The sequence below is a fragment of the Plecotus auritus genome, assembly GCF_963455305.1.
Source record: "Plecotus auritus genome assembly, chromosome: 7".
NCBI lineage: Eukaryota > Metazoa > Chordata > Mammalia > Chiroptera > Vespertilionidae > Plecotus > Plecotus auritus.
Window position 1 is genome coordinate 147,249,091 of NC_137774.1, and position 25,557 is coordinate 147,274,647.

A 25,557-nucleotide genomic window follows, 5' to 3' on the forward strand; every position below is an offset into this window, starting at 1 on the left:
CTTCAAAGAATAATAAGAATGCAAAGGTTACCTTGGCTAATAGGCCTACCAATTTGATTTTTAAAATAAGAAACATTTTTAATATATTATAGCAAAACTTGATCTTAGGAAGGGGACCTGAAATAATACAGCATATTTGGGGACCTTAAAGCTGATTTTTATTTCTTTCCAGATTTTATCTCTCTGTTAGTCTCTCTCTCTGTCTCTCTGTCTCTCTCTCCTCCCTTCTTCCCTTCTTCCTTCTTGTCCCTCTCCCCTTCTCTCCTGGTGAGTACCAAGAGAAACCATATATTCTTCTCAGGTTTCTTTATTAATGACAACAACAATAAAACAGTTATTCTGGCCACAATCCAGGTCAGGATTTTAATTTAAATACCCTTTTCCTTAGAGGTACCTTGGTATTAGATTCTTATTCCCTCACCTTCCTTTTTGTATTTCTAAATGACATTCATCAGATTAAAAGAAGGATTTCCACTTCATACTAAAAATTGATACTATACTATTCTCACTTTTTTCAACTTCCTTCTTTTACATTCTCCATCCTGCTGCCACTGCCAAATAAACTGATTATCTCAAACTTTATCTTCTCTTTTATATTCTTAAGGCAATAATTAAAGTTGGCTTGCTCAGAGGCTGATACTCTGCCATGCATAATACATCACTTTCTAACCTAACTCTGGCCCAGACCCTGGGTCTTGGCCCGGGGCCAATCTCAAAATGTGACTAGCACGATTACTGGTTGACACTTAGACTCTTGTCTTCCAGTTTGGTCATCTGAAGGAAAATTTGCAGAGGCATTTGTAATAAGGACATTTAATTAAGAGGAATATTATGTATAGCATTGATCCATGGTGTAGCTAATAAATTCATCATGCTGCAAATTAAAAGTGATTTGTTAGTACATTGAGTGAGACCTGTCTCAATGAGAATATTGAAAGAGGCAAGGCAGTGCAACTTTCTTCCCCACAGGGAGTGAACTAACTTGCCAAATCTGGACCATCAATCATTTGCACATAAATGTGTACAAAACAAGTCATACATCTTCCACAGTTCATTGTATTCATCAGCACTTTTGAAGTCAACCATGCAGAGTAGTCACTGTTGGCCACATTTTCAACAGTCTGTGGTTTAGGCAGTATGCCTCAGCTGTCTTTAAAGCATGTGTTCTCAGGTAGTTGTGCTCCGTGGGCCAGTTTCAACCAAATCTGAAAGGACAAAAGGGCAGCCTCATTTGTAAGGGAGGACGTTATAGTATGTCTTCAGAATTGTCTTAAAAACCAAGCCATTGTCTAAAAGTCTCAGAATCACTTAGAGCTTGAATACGTGAATAGAAGACTGAATTTCTCAACTGTGTACGTGCTAGCACTCATTAGGCAGGCCAAAAAGTACAGTGAAGTGCCACTTAAGGGTGTCTATGAGTGTATGAAGTGTGTGTACATGGGGAGGGCAGGAAAGAGTGCTCAGATATGAAATAATTTAATTACGGTCCCTGTTTCAATTGCCTTTTTAAAAATATGTTTTCTTTGGAAATAATTTCAAACTCATGGAAGGCTTCATGAACAGTACAAAGAACACATGCATATTCCTCACCCTGATCCACCCATTGTCAACATTCTGCCTCAAGTGCTTTATTGCATCCTCTTTCTCTTTGTACACACACACACACACACACACACACACACACACACACACACGCACGCACACACACTATTATTATTCTCTGAACCACCTGAGAGAAAGCTGCACACGTCACGCATGGCCCTTCATTCTCAAATGAGTACCTCCCAAGAACAAGGACACTTTTCTGTATAACAACAATACAGTCTCAAACATCCGATGGCCTTTGAATATTTCACTATGACTTATTTATACCTTTTTACCTCAAATTCTAATCCAGATACTGAAACTGCCAGAAAGAATAGCTCAACTATCTTTAAAAACAGGCATCTCGCTAACATTTTAAAATTTACAAACATGTCATGTCAGTATATGGCAAATGAATAAATGCTAATGTTAGGGAGAATAGATGATTTAATACAAATAAGATTTACCTTAATAAATCTTATCTGTTTCATGATGCATCTTATCAATGGCATTATGGTTAGCTAGCATTCTTTAGGACAGAGAGAACATTTTGTCTTTCTGTATTTTTTATCTCGTTTTTTCTTTTATAATCAGACTAGAGGCCCGATGCATGAAATTCGTGCAAGGGGCTGAGCCCTCACAGCCTCGGTGGCTTGCCTTGGCCCTTGCAGCCCCGGCTTCGTCCAGAAGGTCGTCCGGAATGTCATCTGGAAGGTCATTTGGCTGTTCTGTCTAATTAGCATATTATTCTTTTATAACTGTAGATAACCCCAGATTTTGAAAGATTGAAGTAGTTTCTACTTAGACAGTGCTCTTACCTTGCTACCTGAAGTACATAATAGAGAGGTGAAAGGGCACTGGAGGTGCTAAATGATTTGAGTGGGATGAGGGGTCTTGTGGGTAATCATCCTTTCACTGAAATAGTTGTACATCTCTCCCAAAAAGTTCTTATAACCAATTTTATTTACTAAATTTTTAATGCAGGTTTAGACTGCTGTGAACAAATAGAACTAAGATTTATGCTTCATAATCTATGCACTCAATTTTGGTAATTAACATTTCTGATAGTTGCAAATTTTCCCAAAGGGAGCTTGAACATGCATATGCTTCTCCATCCAAGTACATCCAACAATATGTCTATGTATTAGGGGACCTAAGTGAGAAAAAAAGTGCTTCAGAGGAACAGAATGTGCAGCAAGATTCTCTGCAGGAGGAGGGTGATGCTAGAGCAATTTGTGGAAAACGATTCTTTGGTAACTGTGGAGGACAATCTAGAGGCACAGTCCTGCAAAGTCATTCAGAGGCTGTGCATACATCCAGTGACAATGAACACACAGAGGTAGGCCTCGAGTGTGTGCAAACACTAAGTTTACTACCTCAGGCAGACTCTTTATCCATCCACCAGATTTATATTAAGGGGCACTACTGGGGATTTGGTAATAAATAAGATGGTCATGTTCTATAACCTCATGGAACTTACACATAAACTGTTTTGCTTTAAAATATTGTACATGCAGAGGTGTTTGTGCTCTGACCTTATGACCACAGTATATCATTCTATAAAACTTTCAGGCATGACTTGAATCCACAAGAATTCAGTTGTAAAGCTATTGGATTTGCCGGAAGAGAGAACATTGGCTTTAAATGACAAATCATGTTAAGAAATAAATTTTTAAAAGACCCTCTAGCTTTTAATGATTTAACAACAGCAGTGTGCTTGGAGACTATTGAATCAGAAAACCGTGTGAACATTCATGTGGTCAACTGTATAAGTGAGTGGTGGAGGGGCTGGGGGAAGAAGAACTTCCCAAAATGACAGTGTTCTCCTGTAAGGCAGGAAAACCACTTTTTGGTTCATCCCAATGGCTTCCAGACTGGAGTGACTTCTAATCCAGCTGGAGCCCTAACCGGTTTGGCTCAGTGGATAGAGCGTCGGCCTGAGGACTGAAGGGTCCCGGGCATGTACCTTGGTTGCGGGCGCAGCCCCAGTGGGAGGTGTGCAGGAGGCAGCTGATAGATGTTTCTCTCTCATCTATGTTTCTGGCTCTCTATCCCTCTCCCTTCCTCTCTGTGAAAAATCAATAAAATATATTTAAAAATAAAAAAATAAATCCAGCTGGAAAGACAAATTTCTGAACCCTATGGGAAGCTCCAGGTTGTTCGTGTAGGGTTTTGTTTGGCATATTTTCTAGAAATCCTTTTCAGATAGTTCTAGATGCTCTAAACTAGCAATCTGTTACTACAAAATAGCCTCAAATTACAGTAAGCTGGCAAGCAGTCATCCAGTATCTACTTTCAGCCTGGCATTTGTGAACACACTCCTTTTTAACAAGACTAAGCTATAGTCCTAGATCAAGGGAAATTGAGGTGTTGCTGTTGGTCTTTGTATTAGTTGGGACTGTGTTTCACTGTGAATACAGAGATCTAAAATAGAAGTGGCTCAAAGAACATAGATGTTTATTCCCTATCATGTTAAAATCCAAAAGTAGACAGTCTAGAGCTAATGTGGCAACACTGTTCTATAAAGTCTTCAAGAACCTATGCTCCTTCCATTTGGAAGCTATTAGATGGGCCCTTTATGCCTGAATTCAACTCGTGGTCCAATAGGGCTGCTCCTGCTGCATCCATCAACTTCATCTTCTAATCAGTAGAGAAGAATGAAGAAGGACAGATATGAGATATATGACAGATGTCTTTTAATAAAAGCTCTTGAAACCTCCGCATCACACTTCTATCAATCCATTTACAAACACATAGTGTATGTGACAACACCTGGCTACATAGGAATCTGAGAATGTTCTCTAGTTTGAATTTTCTCTACTAATACAGCTGATGGAAGCACACCAATATTAGGGGACAGCTAGCAGTCTCTGCGACATTGTTGCTTATTAATAATTTTGCATGCGTTTTAAATATTTAATGTCAGTCTGCCGCACTGAATTTGCAGTGTCATTTATAGTATGGTCTTTTACGGTATGAGCTTAGTAGCTGCAGTGTTCAGGGAAGTTGCATTAGGTTTACTAGAGTATTTTACCTGTGCTGGGTTAAGGACCTAAAGATTAAATGTGCTAGACTAATCACTAATTAATTTTAATGATATGTGGCCGTAGATTCCCTCCCTCAAAGCTTGCATGTCCACCTGGAATTAGGGGAAGAAGAAACTAGTAGTTTGTGTTCTTAACACTGTGTGATGCTCATCATGTTCTTACCAACTCATTCTCTATTTCAGTTTTAATCACAGGTACATTTTGAACTTATGGTAGAAAGAGTCCTGAAGTTTCACATGAGAATTACTCTGCTTGTTCTAACAAGATTGTGTCCCAGCAGGCATGCCAAAATTTGATAGCTACAAATAGGGAGGTCTGAAAGGAGAGGGGAGAAGGAGATCATTTCTTTTAACTCTACCGCAGTGTCTTGAATTAAGGTACACAATGGTTACCATTTTGCTGACATGAGGCAGACATGTCACAATATGGGGAGAATGAACAATCACAGAGCTGATTTAATTTCCAATGGGGTTTATGGAAGCACCAAAACACGATGTACCAAATGATCCTAAAAGTATGAGGTAATCTAATTTGTTCCATCATTACAAGAAATTAAAGCCACGCATAATTACATCCCAACAGTAAAAAGAACCCATTAACGTGCCATTGTTATTGACTGAATAAAGTGAGCTTTTTGATTACCTTGGCTAGCCACATTTTAATTTTTGTCTGTCCATTTACTCCAAAACACATTAGAGGGCCTTAACTAATTTTGACAAAATGAGCTGCATTATTAAAGGTGCAGTTTAACCTGAGAAACTTAAGTTTAATTACTAGGTTAGAGTTTTCAAATGGGCATATTTTCTACATTTCAGCAAATTTGGGGATGTAATTATTAGGGAGTCTTTATTTTTTAGTGTTCATTAGAGGTCCAGGATAACAGGAAAGGCTTAAATTTAAAGAACTGATGTTGTTGTAGTTGTTCCACCAAGAGTCTCTCCAAAGAGAGGTGTCTGTCTGTTCTTTTAGGAGGGGACCCAAAACCCCCGAATGCAGTGATTGAGAGGCGTGCCTCCCAGAGGAAAGCCTTGGCAGGGCAGAGTACCCAGACCTCCAAGGGAGTGGAGTTAGGCAGCTAAATGATGTGCGATGAACTCTCCCATACATAGTGTCCCTGTGACTTAGCATCCAAACCAGGGCACTTTGGAGAATGAAAGACAATGCTATTCATAATGACATTGGGATAACAGATATAAACCTGGTAAATTCCAAACCAATGGGATGTATGGACCCACATCCATAAGAAACAGAAACCTAAACAAATAGATGTCATAAGGTTTTTAGGTAATCAGAGAATAAATGGTTCTGCGGGACACTAAGAGGGAAAAAAAAATGGACACAAGGGTCACTCTTCCAGGACTTTCCCTCCCCAGCACGAAAGTCCCTCTAGTCACATGACATCTCGGACTGTGAGGTTTACAAGCTCCTGAACCATGTCAATATTCCTCTAAATCTAGTTATTGATTCTCACATGCATTAGCAGCTCTGGAAACATTACAGAAAGGTAACCTTAATAAAGGGAAAGCTCCATGCTTGTTCAGTTAATTCAACCAACATTTAGTGGATACCTGGTTTGTGACAGGCAGTGTTTAGCACCAGAGATTGAAAAATAAATTTGATGTGATTACAACCCTGGAGAAACTCCATCTATTAGCAAACAAATCATTGTGATAGTTTAGTGAGTTAATTACTTGAAGAGTTAACTTCAGATTTGGCTGCCGTGCATCAAACATGGTATTTGCATGTGTCTATCTTTAGAGGGAACGCCTGCTGGGTGGTAACCTGGATTTTCCTAGTCCCCTACTAATGCTAGACACCATAGCAAAATAAACAGGGTGGGCAGGCTGTTTTAGAGAGGGGGGTGTAACTCAGAGGGCCTTGTTTTCCAGACTGCTAATTTATTTATTTTTCCACCTGGAAAGCTCTTTCCTACCATATGAGCTCTTCTGGCCAAATCAACAGAGACAGGCTACAAAGATTTTGAATGTCTGGGTTAAAGGTTTCCTTGTTTAATTAGATAAAAAAATTTGAGAACACTCTCCAGGATTACTGTTCCCAATCACATTGATAAAGCCGAGAGAGACTCAGCCAGCCAGTGGATAAGGGAATCAGGGAGAAGAATGAGCTGGGAATAATTCAAGAAACAGTCAGGCATGCTCTGTGTACCTGCATATTCAATTCATCATTTTCTGGACACTTACTATTTTTCAAGCCCTGCTTTCCATGCATCATCCTATTTAATCTTCAAAATCACCCCATGATGCAGGTACTGCTTCCATTTTACAAATTAGAGAACAAGCTTAAAGAAGTCAGTTTATATGGGGGTCTGACACTAGTCAGAGGCAAAGCTCGGGTTTGGAAACCCAGACTACCTTACTCCAAAAATGATTCTCCTGAAAAGTCTGTCTTTGGCCCAGAATAACCCAGTATATAATCCACTCAAGGATTAAGAAGTGCCAGACCCTCTGACCTTGTTTCTAAAGAAAGGAATTGCTGGGAGGGTTGGGCTGGGGAGGAAGGGGCCAAAGTTGGAGTAGGGGCTTAACTCAGGTAGAATAGACATCTTCCTGCAGAATCCGACCAGTTTAAATTCAGGTGCCAATCTCACCCTGAAGGAGAATTTTACTTGCCCTGATGAATTCGCTTCTAAAGTTACATTGTCCCACAAAGGGAACAGGACCCAGGGGCCAGCGGTCCCAGCTCCTAGGGAGAAAGAAGCAGGCAGAGGAAACAGCATGTGGGAAATTCCAGCTGCAAAATGTGATCATGTTTTCCTCACCCACTTAACTGGCAGCCCCAGTTTTTCCCCTCTGCCTCCCACAATTGCCTTTTTACCGTAATTGTCTTTTTTTGAATAAACATGATCGATCTCCCATCAATCCGCTTCCAGTTGGTTGATTTTCTACTTTTAGAGACTGGCGCCTACCCTGTCCTCCTTCGCCCTGGTGGTTGTAGCTCCCGGCCTCCTTCCCTCCCTCACTCCTAGGCTTCCCCTGCAGAGAATTTGGAGAGCTGAAGGAAAACACTGTTTTGTGCTTGGTGTGCCTGAGGCCTGGTGCCAGGAGCTGATTCTTGCCCCATCCGAGCCACCAGACCCACTCTTCCTGTTGTTCTCACATTGTTCCCTTAATCCCAGCCAAGTTTGCGAACTCTGATGGTGAGTTATCAGGTGGAGGAGAGGGCGGACAGCCTCTCCAAAAGCCGGGGCTGGACCTTTGAAACTTTCCCGCCCCGCATATACTTCTACCGTAGCACACACAAATTGCTTTTCAAATCACTGAATTGTTCACTTGTTGATCAGAACCTCTAGATTGTGGGCTCCCTGAAGCCAGATCTCCTGAATTCAGCTCTGACATTGAGCACCTCTTATAGTGCCAGATTGCCCCCTTCGGGTATTGAACAATACTCATTTGGTAGTTAATTGAACCAAAGTTTAAGTTGACAAGTATGAATCATGTAATAATGTCTATTTTCCTAACTTTGTCTGTGGAAAGGACTCACCCCTGGTAAAAACCAAAACAGACAAAGATATGTGAATTCCCTCCAACTCCAGAACCCATCACCCTTAATCGCCTCCTGAGTGCCCTCCTCCATGAGCAATCTCAGGATCACCCATTCCAGACTTTCCTGCTGCTCCTAAGGACAGCTTGTCATCTGCTTCCTTTGAAGGAGCATTTGCATGAAGGAAGTAACCCGTGAAAGGCAGGAATAGAATAGATGAAAAGAAAGAGGGGAGGAATGACTGGATGAGCAAGTGACAAATCTGACTAGATATGCAGATGAGACCCTGAGGAGACTTCCTAACCAGAGGTGAGCATGTGTAGGTGGCATCAACCACCAGGGATGGTGAGGACAGATGGGTCCAGTGAGGTCGAATTGTAGAGGGGCTCCCAGGAGTCCAACTGAAGTTTGGATGCAAATCTGTAGGTATTAAAAATCCAGAATATGGTCTTGCATGAGAAGATATATCGTTATTATTGTACAAGAGGTGCTTTGGGAACTTAAGGTTATGTAGGAGAGACTGAAAGAGGAAAAGACCCCTAAAAATAAACAGCTAGAAGTTCCAGTAATATTTTTGTAAGAGTTTAAAAGCTAGAAAAAAAATGAGGGCTATATGGAAAATTTTATTTTTTCCTATTCGTTTGCCAATTAAAGAGTAGGATGTATGGCACTCTTTGAGGAACTGTGCTCCCTATTTGGTTGAGTCATTAGTAATTGTTAGGTCATTGGAGTCAGATATTTTTGGTCAGGCCAAGTTCCTCACAGGACATTTCATAGGGGTCCAGTTGGTCCATGGACAGCTGAGATCATTTGGCCAAGGCCATTCCTGAGTAACCGTTGGAACCAGGAAAGGAATCTCTGTCTTTCGGCGCCAAATCAAATAGTCTTTCAGTGACACCACATTAGCATTCTGGATTCCAGAAACACTTAATTTCTCTACCTTGGATGTGTAAGGTCTTTAAGGGCTTGTCTAAAACACTGCTCTCAGGAAGGTTTCTGTCACTTGTGCTAAGGACATAAACTTTTTTGTCTGGTCCTTAAAATATTTAACTTTGTAATTAGTTGCCAACATTTTGAAAACATGCATTTTGCATTAAAATATCCAAATGTGGGGATTCTCTTGAACAATCTGAAGATTTGGCAACAGTTGGCCAGCATTCCCGCATGTGCCCTCTGAGGTCCCACCTGCTGCCCCAGCAGCCCCCCACCAACCACATCATTCATTCACATGACGTGTCTGGCTCTTGCAGGCACTTCAGCGGGTGACCCTGCTTCATGTGTTCAGCTGGGAATCCTCTAGTGCCCTGAGGAAACTCACACGTTTGGAGAAATGATTTACAAAATATCTTCATATTAAGCAGCTCATACCTTAGAGATCTCCGTGTTCTTCTTACTTCGCCCTTGCAGTAGGAAAGTAGGGGAGTTTTTATTATAAAGTGGGAAGAAGAAAGAAGAGGGAGACTAACTTTTATTAAGTTATGTGATTCCTTAGCTAGTGTTTTCAAATTTATTGGGAGATTATAAAATCAATTCAGTAGGTCACAGTCAAGATTTTTAAATTAAGTAGACTAGAAAACATCAGAGTGAGTCATACATGGTAATGATAAATAGTATTTATTGTAAGTTCTATTTCAATTATTTATCTGTATATATTGAATCAAATATAAACTAGTATATATGTGTGTATACTATTTCAATTATATATAGATTCCCTTAATATTGCATATATTTCTTTTTATTTATTTCACTTAAACTTAAATTCATGATTTGTTAAACAAAGACTATAAACAAATTTTGCCATGGCTATTATTATATATAATTCACTCCCCCCTACCTTTTAAACAAATACAGGTATCAAAGCATTCCTCTACTGTACATATTTTTTATACTAGGAATCAGTACCCACACTTCTTCAAAAAGGAACACAATTAACAATAGTATTCATTGTACCTACTTTAAACAACTATACTTGTCACAGTACAAAATATAATTCTTACAATGGCTCACTATCTAAAAAGCTTGAAAGCCACTGCTTCATCTCATTTAATCTTCCCCCCAAACTCTATGGGCACAGCCTGGGCCTTCAGAAGAAAACAGCAGTCTCCACAGGCGTTAAAGTCTCCCATAATTTTTGCTGGTTGGAAGATGGAAAAAAAAAAAGAGAAAAAAAGGACTGGTATGGTTATCTGGGGCTTGACACTGATAAAGAAAGGACAGTTTCAAGGTGGGTAGCCATGATTACTAGGTCAGTAGTAACAAGTTATGAAAACAAAATATAAAGACCGAAATTAGAATGTGGGCCCAAATATCCAGAAGCTGCTTCATTGGTTAGATTTGCAACAAAAATTCATATGAAAAAAAAATTTATTCCAGTGAAATAGTGGGAAAGCATAGTGTTAGCAAAATAGCAAAATTCATAAAGCTTAAAAGTTGTACTTCAAGAGTTAAGATATGTAATGCTGTTTAAAATATATATAGCCACCAGAAGGACATACTATTACAATTAATTTTAGTGGCTATCAGACGTGTCTTATATAAAAAAACCTTCTGCGCCGAAACCGGTTTGGCTCAGTGGATAGAGCGTCGGCCTGCGGACTGAAGGGTCCCGGGTTCGATTCTGGTCAAGGGCATGTACCTTGGTTGCGGGCACATCCCCAGTAGGGGGTGTGCAGGAGGCAGCTGATCGATGTTTCTCTCTCATCGATGTTTCTAACTCTCTATCCCTCTCTCTTCCTTTCTGTAAAAAATCAATAAAATATATTTAAAAAAAAAACCTTCTGCTCATATTAATAGCTAGTGATCTCAGTGCAAAATGTCCACACCTTAAATAATTCTAGCTAGAAAATATGCCCTGGAGATTTAGAAATATATATATATATATATATATATATATATATATATATATATATATATAATGTACAGCCATTATGTGTTCAGACAATGGGAAGAAAAACGCTATGCAATTTCTTTCTCTGGATCAAGAAGCAGTAATTTAAGCATAAACCTGGAATACTCAAAATAAAATTTGTGTTTACAAGATCAAGGCATGGCAAGCAGTGTCCAGATTTCTATGGACACTTCAAAAGCTAATCTTAAGACTGAAATAAAGCATGAATGGCATGCTTTATGCACCTTGCTTAATAAAACAACTGCAGTTGAAATTGTGTTCATTTTCAGTGAGATACAGGTGCTAACTACTCCTAGCATCAAAGATATGTACAGAATTGTTCTTATAGCTTGGTGCTCCCTGGGGAAGAGCACTGTTCAATTTACTGTCATAACTGCTTTGCCCACCTGAGAACTGACACATAACCCTTTTGTGGGCCTTCCCTTGAAGCACTGGTGAAGTTCCCCCAGAGCCAGGCAGGGACAACTTCACCATCGCTGACCCCAGTGTGGTGCTGCGCAGGGCCCAGGTATGAGAGAGGGTCTGGGCAAGGGAAGGCTGGCGATACATGAGACCAAGGACTCTGGGCAACTGATCGTTTGCTCCAAACTGGACAAGTCCAGGTTCTACGAGCAAAGAGGCATTGCAAATCTTACTTTATGTTTTGCTAGACACAATGTAGTTTCTGAGAAGGGTACAATTTTATGGAAAGCAGTAAGTGGATTCTAGACCTGCCCCCGCAAAAGAAGGAGGAGGAGGAGAAGGAGGAGGAGGGGGAGAAGGAGGGGGAGGGGGAGGGGGAGGGGAGGGGGAGGAGGAGGAGGAGGAGGAGGAGGAGGAGGAGGGGGAGGAGGAGGAGAAGAAGAAATGGGGAGGAGAGAAATGACAGTTAAAATCAGCTGTTATATATTACATGTAACAGACTTGATATTTATAATTTTTAACAAGTCACGCATTTAAGTAGAAATCAAACCAACAAAAATGAAATAGGCATGTGGACATACGATTTTTAAATTAAAGTTAGTCTTAAAATTCAAATAAAATATGGAGAATGGCCTGGGGCAGTGGGGGTGCAACCTTCTGTGGGATGTATTTTTAGCCCTATTTAGAAAAGAGAAAACCAAGGTACAGGAAAGCTAAATAATTCACCCTTGGTTGCTAAGTTGCAGAGGCCAGCATTTGAGCCGAGACCTCTCTTACCTATGTCATGCCCTTTCTATTGCTCATAACTGTCCTAATAGGCCACTGAAGTGGATACCCCGAGAACGCTGCTTCCCACTTGCTGTGCAGCTGTACTGCTGCAATGGATTCTTGATCTCCCTCCTGCTCTCTTCTTTATTTTCTCCTCCTGGGCTACCAGTGCACTTATCCAGTTCCCACCATCTCCATTAGCTCAAGGCCACACATTTAAGTATTCAACTCTATTTCCCTTCTCCCTTCAAGGAGTCTACTCCATCCATTCTATTTACCGCCCACACATGTAACCCTTCTCCAGGCTCCAGACGTTTCTTCTACCTGAAAAGAATGCTAGCTGACTCCCTCCTCCCACAGCCATTCAAATCACAGACTTCATCGTCAAAGACGTACATCCTGGTTCACCTTCTTGCTGGAACCCTGTACACTTAACTACAGTCCATAAAGTCCCCTCCTTCTGGGCTACAGTAGCACTCCTGAGCTGAATGACTTCTACATCACCTTACACTGTCTCTAGGCAGCAGCTGGTCACGTGTCTGATTTTCTCAGCAGGATATTATAAGTTCCTTCCCAGGCCCAGGCCACTGAATCTTCCATGTTCTTGTATTTCAAAGCAACAGAACATCAGAGAGGCTCAATAAATATGTATGGGGTTTCTTGACTGCTCTCTTTCTGGGGAAAAGAAAGAGGAAGGAATGGAAAGAAGCACATTACTCTCTGACCATTCTCAACAGTGCAGGAAGGCCTGAGAAGGGAAATACGATGTCGTAGGTGGGATTTTGAATATATGGGAACCTACAGAACTCAAGTAGTGTGTTTATGTTTTTGGACTCACCTGACATGGTCCAGGACAAAGTTTTCCAAAGTATGCTTTAAAAAAACTATAGTTGTATTTAAAAAAAAATCTGATGTCAAATAAATTTAGGTTATACTTGTCATTAAACGGGTCTTTTTGCTGTAGGACTTCTAGATTTTGGTAGGTTCATGTCCATGACAAATCACTGCCAAAGAGGCTACATATTCAACATTTCCCAAACTTGTTTAACCACAGAATTCTTTTGGTAAAGAGAATCTTGTAGGAATACTGTTCATATGAACATTCTTTGGGAAATGTTGGCACGATCCTCCCAGCAAACCCACAGTAAGTGGTGCTCTTTCATTAGCCAATGACATATATTCCACATTTTTTTATACATAGTAACTTTGCATGATTTGGTGTGGTCTTGTGAAGACTATTCTAGATCTTAGATTTGTTCACTCATATTCAGCCCAGAGCTGGTTGATATGTGAGGATTCATGGTGATGATAGAAAAATAGTAACTGGTTTAGGACTGAGAACCTGTGAGAGAGGAAGGAACCTCTCATATATTAAATGCCTTATTGCAGATAAACTTATTTAAACAACCTTGTAAGTTGTTCTCCGACTGGCAATGGCACATGTTTACCCTCCATCTCAAATGTCACCTCCCATCCTCCACCTAAGTTAACTCTTCAATCTTCCTTAGAGACTTGAGGCTATCATTCCTTCTTTCAGAAAGCTTTCCCAGATCTCTCACAGGCTGTGGTAGGTGACACTTTCCATGTCCCCTTTCTCTGCCTTGTGCTTTCCTATACCTACTACCTGGTTTTAGTGGACAACTTACATACCTGCTTTCTCATTAGACTATGAGCTTCTTAAAACCCAGTTATTTCCTTACCTTTTGGTTACTCAACATCTAGCACATAGCAGGTGTTCAATAAAAGAAGATCATCATAACCAGTAGAGTGGAAAGTCTTTGAGAATTAGGCAGAGCTTTCAACTACCTTGTTCAATGCTAAATCTCCATCATTTAATGCAGTGCCTGGAAAAGTATCGATTAGGTGAGCAATGCAAGGTTATTTAACTCAGGGTCTCTCACACTAAAATAATCTATAAGGTACTTTTTATTATCCCCAATCCACGGGTGAGGAAATTAAGGCTTTAGAAAGATTGATGTGCCAGGAATTATGGCTTGTATGTAGAAGAGAGATTGGAACTTCCCTCTACTCTTCCAGCTTCAGTCAAGGGATAATACTGCTTATAGTCTAACATGGGTCATATGGAGTCTCCATCCCAGATTGTCTGATTAACCTTGGCTCAAATCCCAATTCCTTGGACAAAAGCCCTCCCTGCTCTTACACTGACTTCCACAAGTTTTCTCCTTTCTTTGCTTCTCTTCAGTGTCAACTCAGGCTGTCATTTCAGTTTGGGCCAATTCAGCCTCCAAGCTCAGTCCCTTCACTGGGTTAAAACAAAACAAAGAAAATCTCTTTATTTCAGCATTTTATGCCTTCAGTAACTTTATTAAAGATTTGAGGGAGAGGGTGATTTATAGGGTGGAATTACCCTGTCTGCCAAGTTGACTCCTTACACACACACACACACACTTCTGAAACAATCGGCATAGTCTTCCCCTCTCCTATGTAGAAGAGATCACAGATTCGTTCCATCCAAACCAGGGCTCCTTAAAGTCACACCTTCTACATAAGTATCCTTATCAAACATTTTCTTGCAGGCAGGCTCTCCCTGAAAGAAATTCTGATGAAAACAGTTATGGTGAATACAGTATGATTAAAATTTCAGTGACTAGAAGACTATAGTTTTTAAGAGCAAGAAGTCTATCCCCTTACAAATCACATTGGGAAGTCTTTTTCTATTCATGCCTGACATACCTTGTGAACACATGCCTATATATTATTTTAATTCTGAGATTGTCTTAGATAAGAAGAATCATCAGAGAAGCAAATGTTCTATAAATTATTAATTTTATTCTAGCAATAATATGGCTGAAAATAATGGTCTCACTGACTTCAGCCTCACCTACTTCAATCCCATTTATTCCAGAGCCCTAGAATTTTCCATCTAATTAAGATCAGAGCCCATATCACACAGTACTTGGAGTCACTCAGCAGTTCCCACTCTTGAGGTTCAGTCCAAAGGCCTTACCTGCAGATGCCTGACAAGACGTCCATGGCCAGTGTCTGTGGATTTCTCCAGCCTCTTCCCCACCTTTCTCATCAGCCCTGCTCATGAGAGTTCCCTTTTCCACATACACATGCACACATACCTTACGAAATATAGGCCCATATGTTTACTCATATATTTTTCTCAAAAAATCCTTCTCACCCTCTTATCTCCTATTTCATTCTTTTGGACTCAGCCTTCCCATTCTACCTCTGCCCCAGTCTGATTTAAATAGCTGTTTTTTATTCTCCCATAGCCCATGTGTTTTCTTCTTTCAGAATGCTTTCTATTCGTTCCATTCTAGACCCCAGGGTTTCCTTGGGTAAGACACACCCTTTTAATCATCTTGTTTTTACAGACTCTGTTAAATACATGACACCTAGTCCATTCTAAATAAATTACTGATGCTTCTAGAAGTTGACTTACTGATAGTACTAGAAGTCACTGAAACCCAATCTTACATTTATTTCATTTTAAAGTTCTACTAGAGCCTTAGGCAAAGCACTAGAAAAAAAAATCGTAAGATAGTGAGAAGCTAGAAGGAAAAAACTCGGAAATTATGCACATCTTCCCTTTGGAGGATTTTTGAAGTAATAAGTGAAATATTATATATTTCATAAGATTTTAAAATACTTCAAAACAAGAACTTTGATGCCAGAAATATACTTGGACAGGAGAGCAGCTTGCCACTGGCAAGCTCTGCTTAAACCTGTTACATGTACACATTGAAAATGAATCCAACTCCTTCATGTATTTCCCATCAGATAAAATGCATAGAGGAGGGAGGAAACGTCAGCAAAAGTTAGAACTAACCTGCACAAATCTTTTACTATAGCGAACTCAGGGAGGGACTAGCTCAAAGCAATACATGAAATAGAAATCATTTTTCTCCAGTTCTGCCTACTTCAGATACCATCGACTCCAACCTTAGGAACGAAGAGAAAATTTTGGTGGGAATTAGGGGAGGAGAAGATGGAATTGGTTAGGAAGATATATTTTTTTAAGAAAAATCTAAATCAGCTATTATAGTTTTTTTTTAAATTAAGTGTAAGCAAATGGTGTTCATAGTAAGTGATTTGGGGTTGGGGGGAGGACTGTTCTCTTCATTTATACCAATAGGCCTATCTAGGAATTATGACAAACTTATACAGACCTTAGTCATTCATATTTGGTAAAGCCAACATCCACACAGTTACACATCACATAGAGTGGATCTTTTTACCTCAATGGTCAACATTGCTTAAGTTGTGGGTAAGAGTAATTGCTAAACATTTCACAAGAAAACGACCTCAACCCCTTGCTAACTGCTGTGGCTCTGAGGCAATTCCTTTTTCCCTTTGCATAGGGAAGCTGCTGCTTCAGCATCTCCTCCCGGAGCCCCTGGCACCGGTTCAGGCCATGTGTCAGGGGAACCCTTGATCACATCACAATGACGGAAGCCAAGTGCTAGCCTGCAAGAATTGAGAACTGTTTGTTCACAGAAGATCCCGAGTAGAATCACGGGTGTTCCATAGTTCAAGGGTGCCTTGAAGAAAACCATGTAGGAGGAGGCTTTCAAAGGCTCGAGTTATTTCTCAGTTGCTATTCCATTGCACTCTCCTAGCTTTTATGAAATTTCGCCAACAGTTGTTGATTGGGAATTTTTCTCCCTATAGTTAGTTCCTTGATTTAGCAAGATTTGAGACAGTTAAATAGAAGAATTTTCATATAGTTTCAAGGAGTACCACAGGGAATACTACTCTCTGGGGAGAAAAGTATTTTATTAAGGAATACAGTTTGTCTTCTTGGTAAAATCCAAAATTAAATGAGCTCACTGTTTGTGTCTTGCTATCGATGACCCTTAGGTGTGTTTGTTTAGTGTGGTGATTCAAGTTCCTGTAAGATCACTGGCAACTTCATATTGAGGCTTTTTAGCAGGGATGAAAAGGTCAGTTACTCAATTTCTTAGAACATTTGGGGTTAAAATTCCTAAAAGTTAAGATTTAATAACGATCCTGAAAAACTGTGGTTAACCATATTGCCTATAAACCTAGGAATTTGGAAAAAGTAGTATTAGTTCTATGCTAATATCAACAATAATTCTTTATTTGAGCAACAGTTTTATAGAACAAACTGTTCTTTGCTGTTATTAGTAATTATTTTCTTACTTGTTGGTAAGTAGATGTGCTCTGTTCATTTTTTCCCCCATTCTCCAGATTTATAAGGTACATGCAGAAGATGTTAGAACTTAAAATACATCTATTACCACATTATGATTGCACCCAAATGTTGATTGTCTAGGATTTGGACATAAAGTAGGTCTTCTGAAATAAGTTGTTCTCATTGCCCCTGTACTTCCTTCTTAAGAGCAATCCTGTATTTAAGTACATGTTTTGAAGCATTGGCTCTCCAGAATTATATTTCTATTATGATTAAAAAATAAACAGTGAAATATAATATCTGGTGCCACATCCTGTTAGGCCCAAGGCCTGTATTTCTGAAAAGCTTTGAGAAGTTGAAGATGGGAGGGGATTACTTACATAAGAGCGCAGATTTTTGGAAGAATTGGAGTGCAGGGATGAGGAACGTGGAAAGCCAAGTCTTAGCGGTATGGAGAGAGGATTCCTGGCTTCTGATGTAACCAGTGACTGGAAAGATGACAGTGAAAAATCCTTGACACAATGATTTTGCATCTTTAACCCACTGGGTGTGCTAACAATGGACAGATTACCCAAAATAAGTCAATTTATTCTTAAAATATCCTACATCCCTATTTTATACAGCAGAGAGATGAAAAAAGCAAAAACAAAACCATATAGCCCTGGCCAGGTAGCTCAGGTGGTTGGAGCATTGTCCCATACACTAAAAGGTTGCAGGTTGGACTCCAGTCAGGGCACAGGCCTAGGTTGTGCGTTCAATCCCCATTGGGGCTCCTATGGGAGGCAACCAATTGATGTTTCTCTCTCATATTGAAGTCCCTCTCTCTTTCATTCTCTTTCTCTTTCTTCCTTCCCCTCCCCCCTTTCCTCTCTCAAATCAGTAGGAACATACAGATGTATTACCAACATCACAACTAGGTACTTCTATGCTTGCATATGGAAGGTATTAAGTACAATGAAAATAAGTTATGGTCATAGGCTTAATTATTATTTATGATCTTAAGGGTGTGGGATTACAAGGGACTTTCTACATTATGTCTTTGTGTAATGTTTCAATTTTTATAACAAGCATGTTATATTTTTATATTCTTATAATCAATCAGGGCAAGGCTATACAGGTAAAATATTTTATACTTACTATTTTAACTTATCTTTAAGGTTGTTCTTTTTGTTAGAGATAAAAGCTCCAGTCTTACACTTTATAACTCACCTGGCAAGGTTTAGGCAGTTGTTTGTTCACCTCAAGTATACATTTACAGAGATTGGTATAGGGGGAAAAAACACAGTAGAATAAAAGAGGCAAATTATAACCTAGAGTTCTCAAAGTGAATAGCAGCAGTTCAAGAATCCTTGATAACAATGAACCACGCCGTACATGTAACAAATACTTTAAAGTTATTCTAACTTTTACAAATGATATAATAAAAACTTACCTGGAGAATCCCAGGAGCTTGAGATTCAGTCCGTGAAATTCTTTATTGTGCTGCTGATCAGGTATAGAGCCTACATTTCAAAGGCAGAATGTCCTCTCCTATATTACCTGTAGATTCCAAGACCAAGAAAAGCCATCTCACCAACTTCATGTAAGCTTTTCAACGTATTCTTTCTAACTGAAAATAACCAAGTTTTATAAGATGGACTTTGGGGAGTTTAGATTATTTTTCCCACGAGAGGTTTGCTTATCCACAGGCTAATTTAGCGAAGTTGTCCATAATTGATGTGTTCATGGAGAGTGCCCATGGTCCCCAGGTCAGCTTTTGTAAATAGAACCGGCTTTCATATATATCTTTAAATTTTTCTCACCTTTGTAGTTTATTCTGTGCATGGTGGATAGAAACACCCTGCCAGCCTTTTCCGTTTGGCATCCCAATACCATCCTGGTCTCTGATTTGCAATTCCACAGGCTTCTGCAGCACGTATGCAGGACATGTGTAAATTGCCTTTACTATGTAGTGCATTCGCATGGCTGTTGCTTTAAGATAACTCTTGGGCAATTCTGAATATGAAATTACAGCATATTATCAAGTCTGAACGTTCCGATCCACAACTTTGCATGTTTTTGTTTGCTTGTTTATGTCCGCCCCCAAAATTTAGTCTGGTACTGAGCAGGGACTGAGTACTGAAAAAGTCAGGTCTTGATAGAAATGCTTTTATTCCCACAACCACCCTGTCCTCATTGAAGTAGGCAAATCCTAAACCTTCAGAAACTAAGGCTCAAAAACCCTAAAACCCAAACCCTCAGAAACGGTTGCGCGGGTCCTAAATAATCTTGTTTGTGCAGCCCGTCGGGTCTCCCGCGAAATATCCCTGGTAGCTGCCAGTGGCGGAGACGATGAGGCTCTGGCTTTTGGGGAGACCCGGCAGGGGCAGGGGCAGGGGCAGGGGCTCCGCAGGAGCTCGGGGTCCGCGCGGGGCAGGTGCGCGGCCGCGCGTGCGCGCCAGGACCCCCCCACCCCACCCCAGAGCCCCGCGGGCGCTCCACGCCGGGTTTTCCGCCACTCCCCTCGCGCAGAGCCACCGCAGCCCCGCAGTCACCCTCGCCCGTGCTCGCTCCTCTCCGGCTGGGCTTCAAAGCCAGCGGCGCCGGGCTGCGCGGGGTGATGCCGCGGCGAGTCGGCGGGGCGGCCGGCACCGAGGCTGCGGGGAAGGACGCAGGGGGCCGGGGCGGGCTGTGGCTGCAGGGAATCGTTTTGTAGGGAGTTGAGGAGGGGCCAGGCCCGCGGGGGGCCGAGAGGGGCGTGAGGGGGAGTGTTCCCGGAAAACCGCGGCGATGGAGCGCTGCGCCCGCCGCCCGCGGAGTTGAGAAAGAAAACAGGAAACGTGGTGGCCGCGCACCCGGCCGCGGCTGATTCATTCGCTCTGAGTGAGGCACGGCCGGTGGGGCGGGCGCGGAGCCGCGGCTCAGGCTGGCCGCCGGGGCGATCAGGCGCTGGACCAGCCGCTCCCCGCGGGGCGGGCTCCGAGGCGCACGCGCCACCCCCTTCGTCATCCTCAAGGACTAGGACTCCGACCGGCCGCGCCGTCTCAAAGTCGCATCGTGGTTTCATTGTCCGTGTCTCCGCGTAAAAGTTGGCTCGCCGGCACTTCGCGCGCCCTCCCCGGACGCCGAACGGAGACGCCAAGCTGGAGAGCCCATGCTGTCCCGAGGCCGGCTGCCCCGCTAGCAGAGCGCCCGGCTCGGCAATATGAAGGAGCAGCCCTCATGTGCGGGCACCGGGCATCCGAGCATGGCGGGGTACGGCAGGATGGCCCCCTTTGAACTCGCTGGCAGCCCCGTGAAGCGCTTGAGAACTGAGTCCCCCTTTCCCTATCTCTTCGCAGAGGAGGCCTACCAGAAACTGGCCAGCGAGACCCTGGAGGAGCTGGACTGGTGTCTGGACCAGCTAGAGACCCTGCAGACCAGGCACTCCGTCAGTGAGATGGCCTCCAACAAGGTAAGGCCCTGCTCTGCTCTCACGGAGGTCCGGAGGCGGTTGATTCCCACGCCGGTGAAGCCACCAGTTCCAGTGGCCCCGGGAAATACATAGATTGTTAGCAGTTCTGCTCCCTCCGAGGGAGGTTCCTGATTCTGTGCCTTCCCTCTCTCTTCCATTCACTCCAGATAAATGAAACGTTTTGCAAAAGTAGCTTTGACATAGTTGATTGCAGTACCTCCAGGACACAGTGGTTTGTTTGTTTTGTTTTGTTTTGTTTTGTTTTTGGGGGGGACAGATGGGAAGACTCGTGACACTTTGCCCTTGCTGCAGAAACCCAGTCGAGTCCATGGGCATTGCATGTTTAAGGGTATTCTTGGGATTCCCAGTTGGAAATAAGAGTTGCTGGAGGTCAATGCAATCTCTTGATGTCATCACTCAAACTGAACTTGGAACCTTAGCTCTCAGTTATCTAGGGGTCAGGGTACCCTGTAAAAACTGACCCTTTATATGTTCACTTGGTCATACCTGTCCAGAAGAAACGTCAGCAAAGATAGAAAATACCATTATGATCTTTACCTTGTCCCTTCCCTTGAGTCTTGGAAAGTCCAGTTTTCTGAGGTCCTTTAGTTACAGTGATGCTTCAATGGGGTGTTTGTGCCATATCTGCCAACGTGCTGGCCTTGGTGGTTAGTGGAGTTTGGGGGGCTGAGAAGTAACCTTCAGTCTGGCTCAGCTGTAAAGCAAGGTAGAGTGTTGTCTGTTTTGCTGTATTTCTCAGAATTCCTGTTTTTTGTCTTTAGTTGTGTAAGGAAATAATTGGTTATGTATGTTTTTATGAGTATTGGCTGAGGGGATAGGAAAAGAGGCAGGCCCATGTTGGATGCAAATGGCCAGGAGATTCAACCAGTAAGAACTGGGTAACTTTGTGTGACAATTAGTAACAGTTGCCTCTTAAAGATATTTAATTTTGAGCCACCTATTTACAAGGTCAGGAAGTGTATACCATTTTACTGTTTATGTGCACATATTTTTCAGAGTGTGATGCTTTTTATTTTATTTTAGCCTACTGTAGTTTTTAATCCCACCTGTTTTTTTCTCACGCAGTTTTTAAAAATACCATAGCATATCAGCCACTTGTCTTATCTGTTGATAATGCAAGTGCAATGCTACCTGCAAATAAAATAAAAGGGGCTCTCCAGTCACTGGCTGCAGGCACTAACCTACCCATAAGCATGCTAATCAAATGTAATTTTTTTTTTTTTTTTTTTTTTTGTCATTTGGGCCTCATTTCTAAATGTGGTATGGCTCTTCATTAAAATGATTGGTTATTGCTCTCCTACTCCCTGCTGTGGCATTAGGTGCCATTGTTCTCATCTGGCTTACGAATTCTTAGTTTATTTATTAAATTTCTAAAATATAAATTGTCCGTTCATAATTTGATTCATAATAGCAGTGGACATAAACTGAGTATCTCCATTGTCCCAGCTGCTGAATGGGACCATTCTGCAGTGGGCCTAAGTTCTGAATTCCCTTCTCTGGTTAATTCTGTGTAGTGAAAGAGCAGAGCCTGAAGGCACCTGAAGGCAGTTGCTTATGTTTTCAAGATGATTTGACTGTATTTTTCAGCAAAATGAACCCAAGCAGCTACAATTACTTTCCCCAAAAATCCATACTCTTAATGATGAGACCTGTCTTATGATTTAAAAATTAACATGAACTCTAATAATCCACTATATATGACAACTGTCAAGTAATTACCTTATCCACATTTTAAGATTTGAAAAATAAAACTTTATGTCACAATAATTACTCAAAATGATTTCTTTCTTTTATTTTTTTTTAAATTTCTTTATTGATTAAGGTATGATTCCTTTCTTTTAAAGGCACCACATAAGACAGGGATTTTCATTTTTAAATCTTCATTGTGAAGGACCCTAAATTAGAGTATGACTATGTTAATATACAGGTTTATCTGGTTGAAGTGCAATCTAAGTTGAGAAAATACTTCTTCAAAATATAGTCATTTTGGCAGTCTATGTCTTATGGTTGAATGATTACTGACAGGACACTTATTTTTAACATTAAATTTTTTTTTCAACTCAGATGTAGCTGTTGCTTAAACTTTTAATGTCTAAGCCATTCATTTTTTAACCCATTCATTTCTAAATGAGTGCTAAGCTCGTGTAACTTTTTATAGATGAAAAAGGATTAGCATAAAGTGGGGGGGGAAGCTCTTGGTAAAGGTTGTAAAATGACCCTTCTGTTTGATAGCAAGGGCACGAATAAGTCACATCCACATGAGCTGTAAACTGAGTTGGAGCAGCTGATCTGAAGGTCCCCGTGAGTGAGCGAGCCTAAGTCAAAAATGGAATAGTGACAGCTTGTATCACACGTCCACTAGGTTGTCTGATATCTCTTGAGTATGAATGAGTAAGTCTGAAACATAGCTTTGGGTTATTTATTACCATCCTTTTTTTTTTTTTTTTTTACCTATACTTGTTTGAACCAACCAATGTGTTCAGGTTATTTTTGCTTTGAAAAGTCATTACATCTTTCTCTGTTTTCTTCTCTCTTGAGGTTTTAAGAAAAAAAAAAGTTACTCTAATAGATTTAAATAATAAAAATACTAGTAAGGACCAGGATTTGTAAGTGATTATATAGAGAACTATGCAAATAATCACTATATCTTTATGGTGATTATTATGAAGATGGATTTGGGTGTCAGGAAGAAGGAAATTGATTCTTCAAACCCATTTAGCTAATTGGGTTAAAAGATTCTTCATATGTTTTTAAAAATCCTTATGTAAAGAATCTAAATTATTAGCAGTTTTTAAATGATGTTTTAGAAGTAACTAGCTATATTTCCTGATGGGTGTTGTAATGTGCATAATGCTTATTGATGGTATTGAGATAGGAAAATTATTGAATTCTTGTCCAAGGCCAGAGTTGGCGTAATACATGTAGGATGCTTGTACCAAGTAGGGTAAGAGGCTCCAGATGGCATTTAATTTGAGTGGTTAAATCTACAGCATTTGCCCTCATAAACACATTAATCTGCCTGAATTTGTACAGATTTCCTTTGGAACCTCATTGCTACAGTTAAGGAAGATTTTGGTGAAGTCTCAAAGCTTTGGAGGTAGACAGACCTAGAAATTGAATCATAATTTTGTTCCTTGCTAGCTGAGTTACATCAGAGAAATGACTAACTTTTATAGCTTCAATTTCCTTAGCATAAGGTGGACACCATATCTATTTTGAAAGGCTAATGCAGAAGGTTGAAAGAATAAAAGAGCTAGATAACAAATAGTGACTGATAATAGTAGGCACTATACCTGTTGTTGTTGGCATTATTATTTGAGTTTTAGGTCAAACTTAATTGGTTGCTTACTTGGCTAACATATTTTTTTCAACATTCAGTTGTAATTTATGCTTGATATTTTAAGTTTATGGATTTTCATAATATAATTATTAAAGAACTGTCTTTAATGTACATTTCTTTATTATAAAAATGCTTAAATTATATCGACACTTTTTTGGTTTAATAGAGACATAAACATTTTGAAGTTCTTATTAGAAGTTTAGTCTTTTCTTACATTCCAGTTACAGAATTCCAAACAGAAAAGCCAAATAACTGTTTTACTGTATAACTGAAAAAAGCAGTTCCTACTCATTTTTAGAATGTGTAAAACTATCTGGGATCGGTGGGCACATTTCCATCCTTTTGTACAGATTTTGCAAAGCTAGAATATCCTGCCAGATGTTTGTAAGGCAGAGTAGTTTCACGGTGCTTTTAGTCACCTTCTCTTATAGAAAGTCAGTGGAGGATTCAAGGAGGACAGGCCAGGAGCGTAAGCCTCAGGGTTTTCAAGGATTATGCTACGGAACCCTATAACTTTATCCACTTGTGGCAAATAGCACCCATTTCACCAGGCCTTCAATGTAAGTGCAGGAATGTTTGAAGGAGGAAACAAAATCACTTTGATTTCTCCTCAAAATATGCCACTCTAAAAATATGGGGGTTTTTTCCTCCTGTCTAATTTTGGGGCACTTTCTTGTCTTGTCATTGCTGGAAACTACTGTGCTTCAAGCTGAAAGCACGTCTTGACGTTAAGATTCAAGCATCCTTCTAAGAGACTGACGGCTTTTCTTTAGAGCATTCCAGATGTATATAGGCCAACATTGCAAACATGGTCATTGCTTCTTTATGGGATCTATTTTGTCTATTTGTTTTTCAAGAAATATCTCTATCGTGCTTCTGTTGCCATAAATTACATTGCATTTCTGGGGTGCTTTTTCTTAGTGTTTCATTGTCTGCTCCCCCTGCTGCTGTTTAATAGTCGGTGCATACAAATATATACTCAGTCTTCTATGACTGCTGATATATTTTCTTCTGGGAAAGAGGGGTGCTAGAATGAATATAGGATGTTCATAGAGGTAGCTAAACCTTAAGGTATTTCAGCATTACGTGAGTATTACAGAACAGAAACAAATGTTTACTTTTGCTAAGAAGGAAGTTGAAGTTAGTTGGAAAAGGTATTTTAATTTTATGAAGAACAAATATCAAGTGACAGTCATTTTCTACATTAAAATATTAAAATTTGTTGACATAGTCATAAGAGAATTGTTAAGAATTAATAAACATGCCTAAAGAAAACTTTAAATTTTAAAAGAAGGTATTTTTTGAATCTATAGAAACTCAATTTATTGTTTTGAATTTGCTTTTTCATTTACTTAATAAAAGTAGATTTGGCGAAGAGTTATGTAGTTTACATGTGTGCCATAGTTATTACGAAGGGTTGAGAATATC

At 40.5% G+C, this 25,557-nt stretch overlaps 1 protein-coding gene across 4 annotated transcripts in view; it reads left to right on the plus strand.

The window, feature by feature from the left end:
• The window catches only part of PDE4D (phosphodiesterase 4D), a gene marked incomplete at its 5' end in the record, with an annotated part of 697,671 nt that overhangs the window by 631,951 nt on the left and 40,163 nt on the right, over positions 1-25,557 (plus strand). For 3 of the 4 annotated variants that reach the window (XM_080681780.1, XM_080681781.1, XM_080681782.1), the window contains one exon: positions 20,656-20,768. In XM_080681780.1, the coding sequence (XP_080537906.1) occupies positions 20,656-20,768 (113 nt within the window). Of the gene's footprint in view, positions 1-19,850; positions 20,570-20,655; positions 20,769-25,557 lie in introns of those variants that run through there. The other variant, XM_080681784.1, reaches the window with a different exon arrangement.